Source organism: Poecilia mexicana, unplaced genomic scaffold (genome assembly GCF_051168715.1).
Source record: "Poecilia mexicana isolate PSO_F unplaced genomic scaffold, ASM5116871v1 scaffold_1, whole genome shotgun sequence".
In the NCBI taxonomy this organism is placed as follows: Eukaryota; Metazoa; Chordata; class Actinopteri; order Cyprinodontiformes; family Poeciliidae; genus Poecilia; species Poecilia mexicana.
Window position 1 is genome coordinate 20227343 of NW_028263370.1, and position 16549 is coordinate 20243891.

Below are 16549 nucleotides of genomic sequence, written 5' to 3' on the forward strand. Positions count from 1 at the left end.
ATGACTGTTGTCATAAGGCGTCATTTGGTAAATTATGACACTTTTAAAACAAAGTTGACATTATTCAAAATGTCTTTGTTATGACAACTTGACATTAGCCAAGAAATCATTACTGATATAAATTTGTTATAAAAGTATTACTGATTGCACTTTAAAAATTAGATAACTTTATGTTATTAAAGGTAAAGTTTAAACAGTAATGATTTATTGGTTAATGTCAAGTTGTCATAACAAAGACATTTTGAATAATGTTAACTTTGTATTAAAAGTGTCATAATTTACCGAATGACACTTTATGACAACAGTCATAAATATTCATGAAGGCTTATTCATGTTCATGACAGGTGTTATGTCATGTTTATGACAGTGTCATGTCAGTCTTATTCAACCCCCTTCAAATAAAGTGTTACCACCTATTTTAGTCTCAAGATGCTGCTACTGCCTTCCACCTTCTTGAGATGTGATCTTGCTGCTTCTGTTTTCTTTAGGTCTACTAGCCTCAAAATAATGGCAAATATAAATCCCTGCAGATCTTTGATTTTTCAAATAGATCTGCTTATTTAATTTAATTTAATTTAATTTAATTTCATACATTAGCATTTTTCACATTGTAAGGCCTATTTTCCCAACAAATACTACTTTAGGATGAAGATGTAAATTGAGTTTAGGTTAGGTTTTAGGCTAGGCATATCCTGGTCAGAGATGAATGGACAATGAACAAAGGTCAGAGGGGCGGCCCAAGCCTTTTTGGGGCCTTAACTAGCAATTCCTTGAAAAGTCAACACAAAGTCTTTGTGAAGATAGAAAAAATAATAATAGTTACAAAAACATGCATATTATGCTTCATACCTGATCAGCTGCACTTATAAAGATTGCTATTCCCCAGTCTTTATCGGCTGTATGCTGTTAAGTGCATTTGAACTGTTAAATGGGTATTTAATGTGAGATGGTTTTATTATCAACATGGCGGGTTTCAACTTTCTTGAACTGGTGGAGGAGGGTTCTTTGAGTACCTTTGAAAAACACTGCACTTGTGACCAAGTCCTGAATAGCATTCGTCATGCGCTTCTGTTTACATTTACTTGACAAATTGAATTTCACGTTTCAGTCAATTTCCTTGTAAGCACAGGAACTCATGTGAATATATAGGAAGAATGAAAGATCCAGAAGTCAAACAGCTACACCACAATGAGTCTGTGTGGTAGTTAGTGGAACATGGGAACAAAACAATAAAGAATGTAAAGGTAAATAGTGAAAAACATGCAAAAGAATGTGTTTCACAGAACTTTGAGACAATGCCAAAAATATAAAAGGAGAGTCCTAGAAAATGCAGACATGTTTATGGCAGTTAGTTTATTGCAAAGTATCAAAGTTAGCTGTATTAACCAAGTTTGTGCACAGAAACTAGGAATTTGACTTTGGTTCCTCTTATAATACCAGGCACTGTACTGACATCCTAATCCGATGAAAGAGTTTCACTCTTACATGACTAATATTAAACTAATGGATTTGTATTTGATTCCTTGAAATGTCTTCTGCTAAACTAATTCAAGAACCTTTACAGATCTACAGAAGTAGATTGTAGAGGTTGCTTTGGGGCAAAAACCAACCAAAAAATGTTGAATAATTGAATTAAAATCAGATTTGGTAATTATTTCTAAATTAAAAGTGTGAAAACTTTAAAATGATCCTTAGGATTTCTGTTAAAAGTGAATCCTGCATATATAAACTGACATAAATTAATACAGTATGTTCATAATGAATAAGTGAACATTTAAGGCAGACAGAAACAGAGCAGACCTCACCTCCCTAAAAAGACCCTCCCTCTGACTGCCCCCCGCCCCCATGCTGTAAATAAGGGATCATATAAGGCAGCGAGAAGAGATCTGATCAGCAGAGCACCCTGATCCTTTTTTTCTCCATCTTGTCAACATGAGGTTTGAAGAGATACTCAACGACATCGGTGGATTCTCCAGATTTCAGTTTTTCATATTGTCCATCCTGTGTCTGCCTCGTGCCATTCTTCCCCTCCACTTTCTCCTGCACAACTTCATCTCTGCCACCCCGCCTCACCACTGCTCCCTGAGGAAGCTGGAGAAAAGCAAAGACAGCGCCTGGTCCCCCGACCCTGAGACTCTGGCCCTCTGGATCCCCCAGCACGACGACGGCTCTCTCAGCTCCTGCAGAGTCTACAGCTCCCCACAAACCAGCAACCTCAGCCGGGAGAACACGACTGTGATTTGTCCCGATGGGTGGACCTACGACAAATCACAATTTAGCTCCACAACGGCCTCTGAGGTAAAATTTGAATCAATTAAAACTTTAAAAATGCTTATTTCTTTCATAAAAGGTCAGCAGAAGAAACATTTTAATGTTAACAGGAAATGCTTGTAACTAATCAATGTGAGAGAATTGAGTTTGAGTTGATCCGGTTAGTTGATAATTTATACTGAATTATATAAAAGTTGAGACACAGCTGACAGATGAAAGAACTTCTTTGTATTCACACCAATCAGCTCCCCAAATTTATGAAATAAAATTCCACTTCATCCATTCATGAATTGGTGCTTCTGTTTCTCTGTTTTTAACATCGTCCATGGACTTTTATGTTGTTTGAAATGCCTGGCTGCAGAACAAATTTCCCCTTTGTGGGACAATAAAAGACATGAACTGGGCATGAACTTTCTATGAAGGAATTTTGCAGATCTCTACATATTCACTGTTTCATTTGAATGAATATCAACCAGATGGATGTGACTTACATTTATTTTGTTAACTGATTTATATGGGGACCAGAATCCCATTAAACATAAATAAAGTGTAGTAAAATGTTTTAAAGCACAATATTTTTCACTATCACCTATAAGATTTGAATTCTAACACAAGAATGACCTGGGTTCAAATCCCTGTTTTCTGGCATGGGTGGATGGAAATTTTATTATTTCTGAAAAAATGTATCTCCATAATTCATGAAAATTCTTAATTAAGGCAAACAATTAAATCAAAAGTCAAGATTTGTAAGAGTAATGGAAGTAGGAGTGGATGAAATGGCAATGCAAGTCATGAATCAGCATCTTTTACATGAGACAGACGTACAACAACATAGTGTCTTTTGTAGGCCGCTGTAATACGGACTGCTACAGGAGATCCTACACTCAGTCTGTACAATAACTCACTGAAAAACTTTGAAAAATATAAATTAAAGCAACATAGTTTCTCTTTATATGATCAATAAAGTGTTTTTAAATAAAAAAATTGAGTTCATGAAGAAGTGAAAAGGCAAGACCCAAATCTATTTTATGTATTTTTTTTTTTGCATCTGTATACTTGTTTTTGGTGTCACTTTATTTTAACTCTGTTTAAATTCAGCAGTTTTATAACCTTTGACCTTTCCTCAGTTTCATTCAGACCAGGTGACTGTTCATGTCCCCGATCAACAAACCGAACGGGCAAACAGACATCAAAATTAATTTGAAACCTAAAGAGATCATCAATTAAGAAACTGAAAAGTTGGGTCACACACTTTAAAACATTTCTGCTTCCTTACAGTGGGATCTGGTGTGTAACGACAAGCAACTGAATCATGCACTTGCCACCTACTTCTTTCTTGGAGTGATGTTTGGAGCCATTGTCTTTGGACAGCTTTCAGACAAGTAAGTTAATCCAAAACACTTAATTACACACATCAATAATAATTTTATAAGTAAATTACAGTTTCAGTATAGTCCTCAGACTTTAAATATTTGCAACACTCAGCTAAAACTAACAAAATTAAGGTTCAACATAATTTTTTTTCTCTTTTCTTCATTTGAACTCAGAACCTTTTTGCTGATAATAATTATTGTTAAATGTATTTTATTCCCGACTCATTAGTGTTTTCACACCTTAAATAATTTCCCAAAAGTACTCCAGGAGCTAATAACCATATTTACTTCTAATGTAGTTCTCAATTATTTGTGTTCTCTTTTATGTTGTCCTTTTTCTCCTTTTTGGATTTTGAAGTCCAGCAGAATGACATCTTGAGACATTTTTTAAACTTGGAGATAATTTTGATCAAAAGATTTGTGTTTATTTTCATTTATATATCAATTATGCACAGGCCTTTTGAGGCCAGACTTTCCAAAGGGGACAATAAAGTATTTTCTATTGTATGATCATATAATAAAAAAGAGAGGAACCTAGAAATAAAAAATTATGGGAAAAACTAAAAAGCAAAGAGACAATACTATCCCATTGTTTGTGGAAAAATGAGGGATGAATCAGGTGCATTGCAGCATTTTACTACAGTCCACAGAAATCTTAGCACTCTCAGTAAACACGATGTGTGTAACATGATCTTATCAGTCATATTACAAAACTGAGGTTTTAGTGTAAAGGAGAATGTAGCAGAAAATTAATAAATTGGTGTATGTGTGTGTGCTAAATCAAATATCTTTACTTAAAAAGTCATCCAAGCAATAAAAAATTGCAATTCCACACAGCTGTCATGTGTTTTGTGTATTTAGTAGCGACTTTTGTTCAAGACATGTCAGCTGCCTCTTTGCTAATAAAACAGCATTATGAGTGAATGGGTGCACACGTGGCTGTGCAATGAGAATCAAACAACTAACTGCCAGTTAGCTAATACCAGTGATTACAAAACTGAATCCACATGACCGGAAACACACTAACTGTTTTATTTCTGTTTATTTCGGACATGCTGAGTTTACTTGTAATGTGGTTGAGGTGTAGAAAAAGAAGCTTTCGATGTGCACATCTATCTATCTATCTATCTATCTATCTATCTATCTATCTATCTATCTATCTATCTATCTATCTATCTATCTATCTATCTATCTATCTATCTATCTATCTATCTATCTATCTATCTATCTATCTATCTATCTATCTATCTATCTATCTATCTATCTATCTATCTATCTATCTATCAGTGTTGTGTTCAAGACCACCTAACTCGAGACCAAGACAAGACCAAGACCAGAGTGTATCGAGACCGAGACAAGACCAAGACTTTTAGGGTCCGAGACCAAGTCAAGACCAAGACCGAGGGAAGTCGAGACCGAGTCAAGACCAAGACCAGCTACAGCTACATGACACAATAAAATGTAAAATATGATCGAAATTGCTTCTCAAAATAATCTGAAAGATCCATATTACCATAAAACACCTATATATTAAATACTTAATACATTTTACCAATATTAAATATTCCATTTATGTGCTAAAAAGTGTGATGGTCTCGTGCCATCCCTAAAAACATAACACCCTGGGCATTTGCCCATATTGCTCATGTAAGAATCCACCACTGTCTGCACCATTAAACATAGCAATTGAGGCAATGCCCTGACGGTAAATAACGCTCAACTATGAACACTGACCAAGGAGCAACAAGCAAGAAGTAACCAAACAGAAGGCGCTCATCGTGACTGTTTTCACTCTCTATCCCAGTACATGAAGCCAGGTAGTCTGACACCATGGCAGACATTACAGCTGCCACTTTGAACAAAAACAATCAAAGAGCAATGTGCATGCTCTGTGTGCTCTTTCGTTCTTGTGTTTTAGTTATTTGTTAATTTAAATATTAACGTACATAATAAAATAAAATAATGATGCAGTGTACACAGAGCATTACAAGAACAAAGAACGGGTGTTCTGTCAGGTCAGATCGTCATAGGCTTAGCTCAGATATACCCTGTCATTACCATATGATTTTATTTAATCAGCAACATAGAATCATGACGTAGATCATCATACACTTGGTTATTAACAGTTGTATGGCATCCAGCTGCAGCCAGACCTGCTTTAAACACACTTTGAAACCACGACAACACATGTATATCTACCTAGTTATCATATTATGTCATATTATAAACAATTTAATGACTTATTTTCGTCATAACTTGTTGCGTATACTGACAACTCCACTGACGGTCGGACTTAATGCGCATGCGCTGGCATGGTACTCACTGCATGTATGCTATTCTGACAGCATATGGTATCTGATAGAACACCGGCTATATCTGTCAGACACGTCATTACCATAAGATTTCATTTAATCAACAACATAGAATCATGACGTAGATTGTCATACACTTTGTTATTAACAGTTGTATGGCATCCTGACTTAGCGGTTAAGTGAGTTTTACACGGGCGTGTGTTGTAGTTACTCCAGCTGCAGCCAGACCTGCTTTAAATACACTTTGAAACCATGACAACACATGTATATCTATATAGTTATCATTGAAAACAATTTAATGACTTATGTTCATCATAACTTGCTGCGTATGGTGAACTGACAACTCCTCTGACGGTCGGATTTCTTAATGCTTAATGCATGTATGCTAACCTGACAGCGTATGGCTATCTGACAGAACAACGGCTCTCAGTGAGTGACACTCCAGTCCTATCTAATAAGTAAAGAGCCGTGGAGAAGAATCGACTGTTTCTGAATGTCACCTCACTATATTGCAGACTTTTGGACATAGCGTTGTCCCATATATGCGACAAGTCAGTCAACACCTCCGCACAATAATTCAGCGCAGTGAGTGATAACATTTTTCATCACAATGCTTATGTGTCTCTGTACAGCTAGCTTTGATAACATCACGTTAACGGAGCTTACCTTCTTTGAGCTACTTTTCTAAGTGACGAAAAAAGTTAGACGTTGTCCCCACTGTCTGTGAAAGCGAAGCGCTGCTGAGTTAGCTGTGGCCATCGGATTTCTTACTATTTATGCAGCGCTATTATATTACTGACGATTAGACAAACATTTTCTGCTGCTGAGAGGAAACCACTGCGCATGTCCTGGAGCGCCGCGCGCGAGTGAAAGGTGGGGAGGGGAGGAGGAGGGAGAGTGAAAGGTGGGGAGGGGAGGGGGAGGGGGAGAAACACGTAGTTGCTTGGATTTTAATCGGTGTGTTTTGCATCCACTGAAAACAAAGATGTTAACAAATAAAGTGGACAGAATGCTGTATGTTTAGTGATATTTTCACAGTTGCGGTCTTGACTGGTCTTGAAATAAAATGCCGAGTCCTCAGCGCCCGAGACCGAGACAAGACCGAGACCAAATGCGGTCGAGTCCGAGACGAGACCGAGACCATCAAAAAATGGTCTTAAGACCGGTCTTAAGACCAAGACCAACTTCGAGTACCACAACACTGCTATCTATCTATCTATCTATCTATCTATCTATCTATCTATCTATCTATCTATCTATCTATCTATCTATCTGTCTGTCTGTCTGTCTGTCTGTCTGTCTGTCTGTCTGTCTGTCTGTCTGTCTGTCTGTCTGTCTGTCTGTCTGTCTGTCTGTCTGTCTGTCCATCTATCTATTACATTTACAGTTTTTTCAGCCTCTTTTTCACTCTGTATTATCCAATTAACAATTAATCAATTACTAATTCAGTTTACGATTATTTTAATAATTGATTAATCACAATTAATCTATTTCAGTCCTAATCCCAAAATTCTGTTTTGATCGACTTTTTCTTTACTTTCGTGTCATTCTACTTTCACCACTTTGGATAATGTTGCAGTTATTACTTAAATCCAATACATAAATGAACCTGAGTCTCTGTTGAATGAGGTTTGAAAAAATAATACAATTAAAACTTGTTGCTACTCTTGATAATAACTTGTGTTTTATGTTCTGTGTATGTTGCAGGCTTGGTCGAAAGTCCATGCTTGTGGTGGCTTTAATTGCCTCCACCTTGTTTGGAGCTACCGCTGCCTTGTCTACATCCTACGTCATGTTTGCCATTTCCAGAGCGCTTTCCGGCTTATCCCTCAGTGGGCTGTCGATTATCGGAATAGTCCTTGGTAACAACGCCATTTCACATCAAATTATCCTCTGTTCAAACTTTAAAATTCATACAGAGCTATTTAAATTTATCAGCAGATTATCCATTAACAGTTTTATTCAAATATTTTTTTAAATCATTTATTTGGTCATGTTTAATGGGTATTAAGATAATTATAGAGTTTCTCAGTGCTAAACTGAATTTGTCCATTATTTATCTACACGCTAAGGTATTGAGTGGACAGATATAAAGCACCGCACCTTTACGGGAACCATTATGAGTTTGTCGTGGAGCGCTGGAAACATGCTTCTGGCTCTACTTGCCTATTTTATACGAGACTGGAGGCATCTAACGCTGGCAGTGACTGTTCCCTGCGCTGTTACCATCATCTGTTGTTGGTGCGATATTTTGTTCTTCTCCTTAGCAGTTGTAGTTTTTGTTTCAATAAGAATGAGAGACAGCAATCTCTGTTTTCCTTCAGGTGGCTGCCTGAGTCCGCTCGCTGGTTGTTGGCTAACGGCAGGACAGAGGAAGCAAAAAAGTATTTGGTTCAATGTGCTAAAATGAACAGGACCGATCAACGCACAACCAAACTGGACACTGAGGTAAAGATCAACGTTTTCTTGCTTTATGTTATGTTATAATGTTATTCCCTCATCAAAAACATAACTGGAGTGTTGATTTGATTCTTTCATGTGTGTTTGAGAAATCCTTGAATCTCCCATTACAACCATTCAGTGTGCCTAAATGTTGCTCTTATAAAGCAACCATTCCTCACACTTCCCCCACACAGCTCCTTCAAACTAGCAGTAGCAGCAGTTAGCAAACTTCTGATGGGACTACGCATCTGCTGAGCTTATCACACAAACTATTTCTCAGTCTAACTTTCATAAGAACGGTTGTAAACAATGACGAGCATTATTGTCATGACGTGCTGAAGGTGGAGTATCAGAGAGATTAGGAGCTTCTTAAAGAGACAGAAGCTCAATTTGAAGGTGTCAAATTACAAAATCAAGTCATGTTTGATATATGTAGCATTTTTATACAAACGGAAAGTAACAATTACTTGATTGTACTATAAAACGGCATTAAGTGCCTGGAAAACACATAATACTTCCCTTTTTAAAGCATATGCAGATCAGTTTTGAAAAAGAAATTAAGCAAATTAAGTGTAATAAAGGAAGCAGATATTGATAGGATTAAAAAACATTGAAATTAAATTATTAATCTGTGTGTATGTGTGTAAAGCCCTGATGAGTAGGCAATATCAGAGTGATGCTTGATTCAACTTGATGTTCTCGTTTCAAAGTTAGCTAAGCTTAAAATGATCTACCTGAATAAATCAACTGATAATCAGACATATTGGTGATCAACTCTGTTGCTGTTTCAGGTTCTAAGGAAGGTAACCGTCACTGAAGTGGCAGAGAAGAACCACACCTACCTGGACCTGATCAGAACCCCTCAGCTAAGGAAGATCACTTTCCTCTCTGGGCTGTCCTGGTACTAAATCAACCTTTAACAATACCACCACTACTACTACTACTATTACAACTAGTAGCACTACTGCAGTCTGTGGTGCAGGTTTCTGTAAAGTTTCAACTTAACCATTTTATTAAATTACTTGTTTATTTATTTTAGCATTACTGGAGCCTTGCACCAAAATTTTGCTCAAAATGTACATTTGAAATGTACATCTGAATGACAATAAAGTCTGACTATGTCTATATCTGTATTTGAAGGTTTGCTGTTTCCTTCCTCTACTATGGGATCAGTTTCAAGATCTCAGGATTCGGCGTCAGCATCTACCTCACTCAGTTCATCTATGGTGCTATTGAAGTGCCAGCCAAAATCCTCACTTTTTTCATCCTGGATGTAATTGGCCGTCGGAACGGCCAGGCATGGTTTCTGATCATAACAGGAGCTCTGATTGGAATAAACACTGTCATACCTTTAGGTTAATTTATTTACTTCTTTGTTCGTCTTTGACATATGGAAAAAAAAGCTGGATAAATACCTGTGCATGGAAATGTTCAGAAATGTGCCTTTTTCCTTTTAGAGTACTCTGTGATTCGAACATGCATTGCTGTGGTGGCAAAAGGTTTCTCTGAGGCAGCATTTACCACAGCATTCCTCTACTCAACTGAACTCTATCCAACTGTACTCAGGTAAACTCCTGTTGTTGTGACTTTTTTACACTTATATGTTGTTCAGTATATTTTGCATGATAAGTGACTGATTTACAATCATATGTTAAGCATAATTTACATGATGATTATTATTAATTGTATTGAACATGATTGTATATAATTACAAAGGTGAAGTGGAATATATTTAAGTGTGAGACATGATTTATTTGAATAGAGGAAGTCTTTTATTTTGAAGAATACTTAACAGGATCTGGTTCTGTTTTGTCACCATCTTGCTTTTGTTGATTTTTGGTTGCTAGGTTACGAACAGCTGTTGCCGTTTTTCTCTTCAATAAAAACTGAACAGAAAGGTTCAGTAAAATACATAGGAGCCTCCGTCGTGTTTGAAGAAGCTTTCACTCCGTAACACCCGTCATCCTAAGCTTACAACTCAAACCTTTAGTGTACATAGTCACTATTAGCTGCCTGCCATCTTTTAGGCATCCTTAACTGTTACTTTCCATAATTAACTGTCATCACAGTTGCTATGTCAACAATAAAAATGCCGTAAGCTTAGAACTAGCTTTCACCTCGTTCCTATCCAACCTAAAAATATAAGTACGTTACAAATATTACTCGATTAAAAATTTTGGTACTCTACCCACCTTTGTGTAATACTAAGATAAAAGTCTGTGTTTACTGACAAACTAGCAAAATTAGCTTAACTAATGTAGCTTTTATCTGCTAGCTAATATATAGCCTACGTACATACTACCTTGCTTTATCAAGTCCAGAGGACTCTAAAGCACTTTACACTGCAATTCAGTCATTCTTGGAATGCTTCTCACAGGTCAAAGTTTAGTTCATATTTGTGTAAGGTCAAAAAATACTGTGAGCTTTGTGGCAGTACACATTTAGTCAGATTTAGTCAGAAAAGCAATTCACAACACCTGTTTTTTCTTTCTTTTTTTTGTGAAGGCAATGTGGTTTAGGCTACACTTCCTGTCTCTGTCGGTTGGGAGGCTCCTTAGCTCCAATGGTCATGCTGCTGGAAGATGTTTGGCTTCTTCTGCCTCCTGTGATCTTCGCTGGGACTGGAATCATCAGTGGCGGCTTAGTTTTTCTCCTTCCAGAAACGCTAAACATCAATCTGCCAGAAAATATTCTCGATGTTGAGGAGAGAAGGTATGCATTTCTCCACAGCTGATTGAAATATAGCGTCAATCAACTAACTCTACATTTGTGCAGGCTTGTGATTTTCATTTGTGCCATTATAATAAAAAAAAATGTTTCCAGAGGTCACTAAATAATAACTTGTCCCCCAGCTCCAACACTAACAAAATCAAGCATAATTGATATAATTTAATTTTACTATTATTATTTTGCTGGTTTGGGGGGCTGAAATATTTATAGCTCAGTTGATTGACCCCAAATTTGCTTGATTTTGTGAATGTCAGGTGGCTTGTTGACTTTTCAGACCTCTGGTGTAAAACTCTGGTATTTGTGTGGGTTAAGGAACAAAGTATTTTCTTTCAAATTTTGGTGTACTCTACAGAAAAATCTAAGAGTAGGAAGATTTTCTGGGAATAATTTGGAGTTTAGTTTCTGAAAAAAATAAAAATACAAAATAAAATCAATCAATAAATAAAAATCCATAAATTGTTGAATCTCCTGCTGAACTCATAAATGCCTTTTCCTTACAAACATTACATCATTTCAGTATGAAATAAACCAAGATTGTTAAGACAAAAACATACTTTTTTCAGTTTACCTAGATTAATTATAGTTTTGTGACACATAAAAAATGACGAGTGTTAAATTAAAATAATGATTACAGAGCTGTGCAGGAGAATTTACCTTTATGCATCATAGTTTTAGCTTTTCTTATCTTAAGATTTTTTATTATTTCAAATGCATCACTTTGTCTTTGCTCTTATTTTCTTTACAGGCACATACAAAGTGATGCAGAGGGAGTCGAAGATGAAGAGATTCAGTTGAAACAACTCAACTGTGAAGACAAAGCACCACAGCTTGCAGCTTGTTATTAAAATGTGATTTCTGTTGGCTGTGGATTTATTTAGTAAATTGATGCTTTTGGATTTTCATTGTAATGTTTAGGTTTTTCGAACCAGACCATTGAGATTATTAGCTGAATAAAAGTTGCATTCTGTAGTTTTACACTTATGTAGATATTTAGTATCCCGTCCCACACTCCATTCCAGTTGGTGGCGGTTGCGCACCAAAACGTTGCTTGGCAACCGTCAATAAAAAAACAGGAAGAAGAAAGTAGAGCAGCGTAGAAGAAGAAAAACGATGGGAACTGTTTTTCCGGAAGGAAGAAGCGTATTTGTGTGTTTTAATCGAAAGTAAGATGGATATTTGGTGGCCACAGACTTAGAAAGACATGTTTTGTTCTTTCAGCGTGCCTCTGTGTGTTTTTATGCAGTGTGAGCGGACTCTTCAGTTTTAGCTAGAGTTAGCCCGGTGGCTAACAGCCCATAGATCGCAGTCGAACAGAGAGAGGCGGAAGTCTGTTTTTTTCTTCGTCCATCATTGGCAGCGCAGCTCCGTGAGGGATGTGGAGGATAACTGCACAAGCCTGCTGGGTTCTGCTGTCCATCTGCTTTCTGAGGAACTTAGTTTTTGGTTGGTTTCAACAGAACAGCGGGAGACCCCAAACGCAGCACAACGAGCACCAGAGCAGCGAGTCGGACAGTGCGGATCAGAGCTGCCTCTGTCATGTAAGGACACCCTACAAACGGGGTTTTTTAGCCGCTTTATGTGAAAATAGATTTGTTTTTATCCAGAATAGCGTTTTATTACGTTGCTACCTTCAGTTCTGTCTCCATGCAGCATTTTGTATATCAAATATTGACGGTGCAGGTCAGGATCTCTGGTCTTCTGCTACCCTGCAACTTTTCTAAGTCCCAACTTCAGTTCTGTTTAATCGAAAGAAGCAGTTCTGGATCAGAACCTCTGATCCAGATGTGCTGCAGCAACTCTTCAGTACATGAGCCACCTCACTGCCACACAAAGCCTTGTTTTTGTCTCTAACAGCATTCGGGTTTTGTGTGGGTGTAATGCTTTTTAATTTCAGCTCAAACAGGTCTCACTCCCACGGACAAGTCCAAATCGTGGTGTGTTCTCATTGGCTGCTTCCGCATCTTGCCCTGTGCCTGCTCATGGGATTTGTAGTTTTTACTCTACTGTGTTTTAGTGCTATATAAAGGGCACAGTTCCCCCTAAAACTACAGTCAGAGCACTTCCGTTAGGCGGGGTTTGGTTGTTTTGGAGGTGGAACCGTATCAGGGGTTGAGCTTTTGGTTAGTTATGACAGCTCTGCCTACAGACACACTTCTGCTCTGCCCCAGCATATGGAGAGCAGTTTCACCACCAAAAGGGAAACTTTGTTAATATCAGAAGAAGGAAATGATGCTGAGAACAACTGGGTACTCTATTATGGTGCTGGCTTTCAGTGGACTGCTGCACTCAGAGGTCAGCTGTACTTTAATTTTTCATGCTTCTGTTGCGATAACAAGACAAACTGGTATTCCTGAGTGTCTGCTACACCTGTGCTATTTATATCTAGTTATACAAATGTTATTGTAAGCTGTCTTTAGATTGTTTTGTAAGTTTATTTCCCAATTCCTAAAAGATAAATTCAAACATTAATTTCAAAATTTTGTTTTTATAAACAACAACAACAACAACAAAAAAAACAACTAAAAAAGTAAGTTGAGTTTTCATAAAGAGTTTAATGTGGTACTATTATATGGCCGCTTAATGAACTTTTTATAGTTCTTCATTTGGGTCTAATAGAATCCCTTGTTGGTCACATATGTTAGCTTCTTGAGTAATTAATCAGTTTGATTCTGAAAATGAAACACTAACCTGACCTGTGAGTCGACAAAAATGACTGTAACATACGTTACTTTTTGAAACCTCAGTAAATAATTTCAGCCTGTGGAAGTATTTCCAGTAATGCACTAAGTAACCCTGACTTACTGATTTTCATCTGATGCAAATTCAGGCAGTAGAAGTTGCCAGAGACGCAGCGTAGCCAACGTATATCTGACCAGGAATTCAAAAGCTTTTCTTGTTTGAAGATTATCACATAAATGTAAACGTTTTTGATGAGATTATCTCAGTGTGTGTTCTCCACAGTGAATAACAAAAATAAGCTGTATGTGGTCCTGCTGCTGCTCTGTTTACATCAAAAAATTGAAAATACATAAACATTGTTTTTCACTTAGAAAGTAGTTTTTAAGGCATTATAAATAATCATTCCACTACTTTAAAGAGAACTAACTGAAAAATGTTACGCTTTGATTTTGTTCAGGGGTTTAGTATCTTGATATCTCAGAAGTAAAATCTGTTCACACATTTGGCTGTTTAGAAATGCTTCTGTGTATTTGTGGAAAAATATGTCTCAGTTTTGAATAATTTTTCTTTTTTTTTTTTTTTTGAGGAACCATTACACATTTTTCATTGTAAATGCCTTAAACTTTAAATTTCAGGTACATTTTGTCATAAATCTGAAGATAATTGTGAAACTAATTCAAATGATCTATAAAGATCAAAAGTTGTTCTCCATGCATAAAAAACTGCATTTATATAGAATTAAAACATGGTTTGTCATATTTGTACTAGAGCATCCAAGGAGGAACTTTCTTGCTGTTTGATCAGGAAATCCCCTTTAAATACAATATGTAGCCGATTTCTAGGATATCTTTCATTCACTTCTCAAAAGTACAAAATATAAAAATGTATTTCATCATCTTAGAAATCGTACCACTTCCTTAGACCTTATCAGTTCATCTCTGTTTCTCAGTTAGTTTCATTACTATAAAAAGACAGTTCTTCCGTGTTTTTCTCCACTCAAACCACATGTTGATCACTTTAGGGTTTCTGGAAGTTTCTGTGTGTTGAAACTGAGTCGTTCTTTTCTGCTTTTTAAACATGTTCTCTCCGGAAGATGGATTGCCTTTTTTTAAGCCATCATTTGTATTACAAACTGAATTTGACTGCATTTTACTTTAACTGGGGTCATATTGAAATGTTTGTTTATGAGGATGAATTTGTGTTTATAATTCTGAATAAAAACTGATGGTTGTTGTAAATTGGTACCTCTTAAAGAGTTAGGTCAAATGTTATTTTTTCATTTTACCAGAAGGTATTATTGATGTTTTGGAGAGGCCCAGTCAAAGTCCTGATTTGATAGAGAAACTACGTAGAGAAATTTGAGTGACTGCTTTAAGCTCATTCCTAAAGATAATGCATCAAAAATATTGAAAACATTCAAAGAATGGTCCACAATTATATGAAGTGTTTTATTGTTATAATGCTAATAAAGAGATTTACTTCATTATTGAGAAAGATTGCATTATTTGAAATGCTGTGAAGCCTCTTCAATCAGAGACTTCCTCAGCTTTGCTGTAGCACTGACTGCTACAGGAGATAACTCCTGACTACAGCCATTGGCATCTACAGCAACTCTGCAGAAACTTGGATAAAATGAGTTACAACATTTAATTTCCCTCTGGGATTAATAAAGTGTTTGAATTGACTTAATAGAACATTTAACAAAAGTCAAAACACTTTTTTTAAGTTGTTACTTTCTGACAAAGTCAAACTTAGTGGTTCAACTACAATAATTAAAATAATTTAAAATTGAAATATTCCAGGGGTGTGAATAACTTACCTGTACAAATAAAATTAATCTTCATAATTTCAGTATTGGAATTTTAAAAATTTATTCCATATGCAAACATTTTCATCTATGTATATTTTATTGCAATTTTTGTTTCTTAAGTTTCAGATAATGTTCTTAGCCTTGTTCTTCTAATCTCAAACAGTGAATCAGGTATTTAAGCATCAATTTGGATGAATTGTTTTCTAGTTTGTTAAATCACTTGTTGAAACAAAGCAACTTGTTTACCCAGACCTGGGTGTGTTACAGCAGATTTTCATAAGAAGGAAAACTATACAACCTTCTCTAAACATTTGCTGGACGTCTTAATGTTCTCTGGTTTAGGTTTTTGTTGCAGTTGAGGCTCACCTCAGCGTTAGCATGTTTGATCGAAGGGGTTGGGATTTCTTTTAGTTTTTCTGGGCTCCGATAAGAAAACACATTTGTGTGTTGAAAGTATTAATGATGGTTCAAACTGGTGGTGGTTTGTGTGTCAAACCTGCTGTTGCAACACAACTCAGCTCATATCTCATCCATCTCTTTTGGTAAATTAAATGCTAGAATCTCACAGTTCATTTAGTTACATATTATTTCCTAAATATGTCACTTGCTATTGTGTTCCAGTTTATCATTCTCATAGATGTTTAGGACATTATGACATTTTATGGGCCTTGATCAACCTACTGTTGTAGGATTTAAAGTTTATTATAAACTTTTCTTAAAAAAACAATAATACGTTTAGAAAGTAAATAAATTTCCTTGAAGTTTCAGCTAATTTGCCTTGTTTATTGTGCTCTGCTTTAGCTCACAGGGGTTCTCGATGACTGCTTCTGTGATGTTGAAAGCATTGACGTTTTCAACAACTTCAAGATTTATCCTCGCATCAAGAAACTGGCGGAGAGAGATTACTTCAGATACTACAAGGTAAGCGGATT

The 16549-nt window shown here is 36.4% G+C and overlaps 2 protein-coding genes across 3 annotated transcripts in view; both read left to right on the top strand.

Moving 5' to 3' along the window:
• Window positions 1-12342, top strand: slc22a7a (solute carrier family 22 member 7a). The gene is made up of 10 exons (XM_015011085.2): window positions 1-2298; window positions 3550-3653; window positions 7664-7818; window positions 8029-8197; window positions 8281-8404; window positions 9190-9299; window positions 9539-9753; window positions 9856-9964; window positions 10904-11110; window positions 11874-12342. Exons 1-10 carry the CDS (start codon window positions 1933-1935, stop codon window positions 11971-11973), a joined length of 1659 nt encoding a protein of 552 aa, XP_014866571.2. The 5' UTR covers window positions 1-1932; the 3' UTR covers window positions 11974-12342.
• Window positions 12233-16549, top strand: part of ero1b (endoplasmic reticulum oxidoreductase 1 beta) — an 18203-nt gene continuing 13886 nt past the window's right edge. Inside the window, exons 1-2 of one of the 2 annotated variants that reach the window (XM_015011086.2) lie at window positions 12233-12666; window positions 16419-16538. In XM_015011086.2, coding sequence (XP_014866572.2) covers window positions 12502-12666; window positions 16419-16538 — 285 coding nt within the window. In that variant the 5' untranslated portion in view covers window positions 12233-12501. Of the gene's footprint in view, window positions 12667-12712; window positions 13421-16418; window positions 16539-16549 lie in introns of those variants that run through there. The other variant, XM_088006238.1, reaches the window with a different exon arrangement.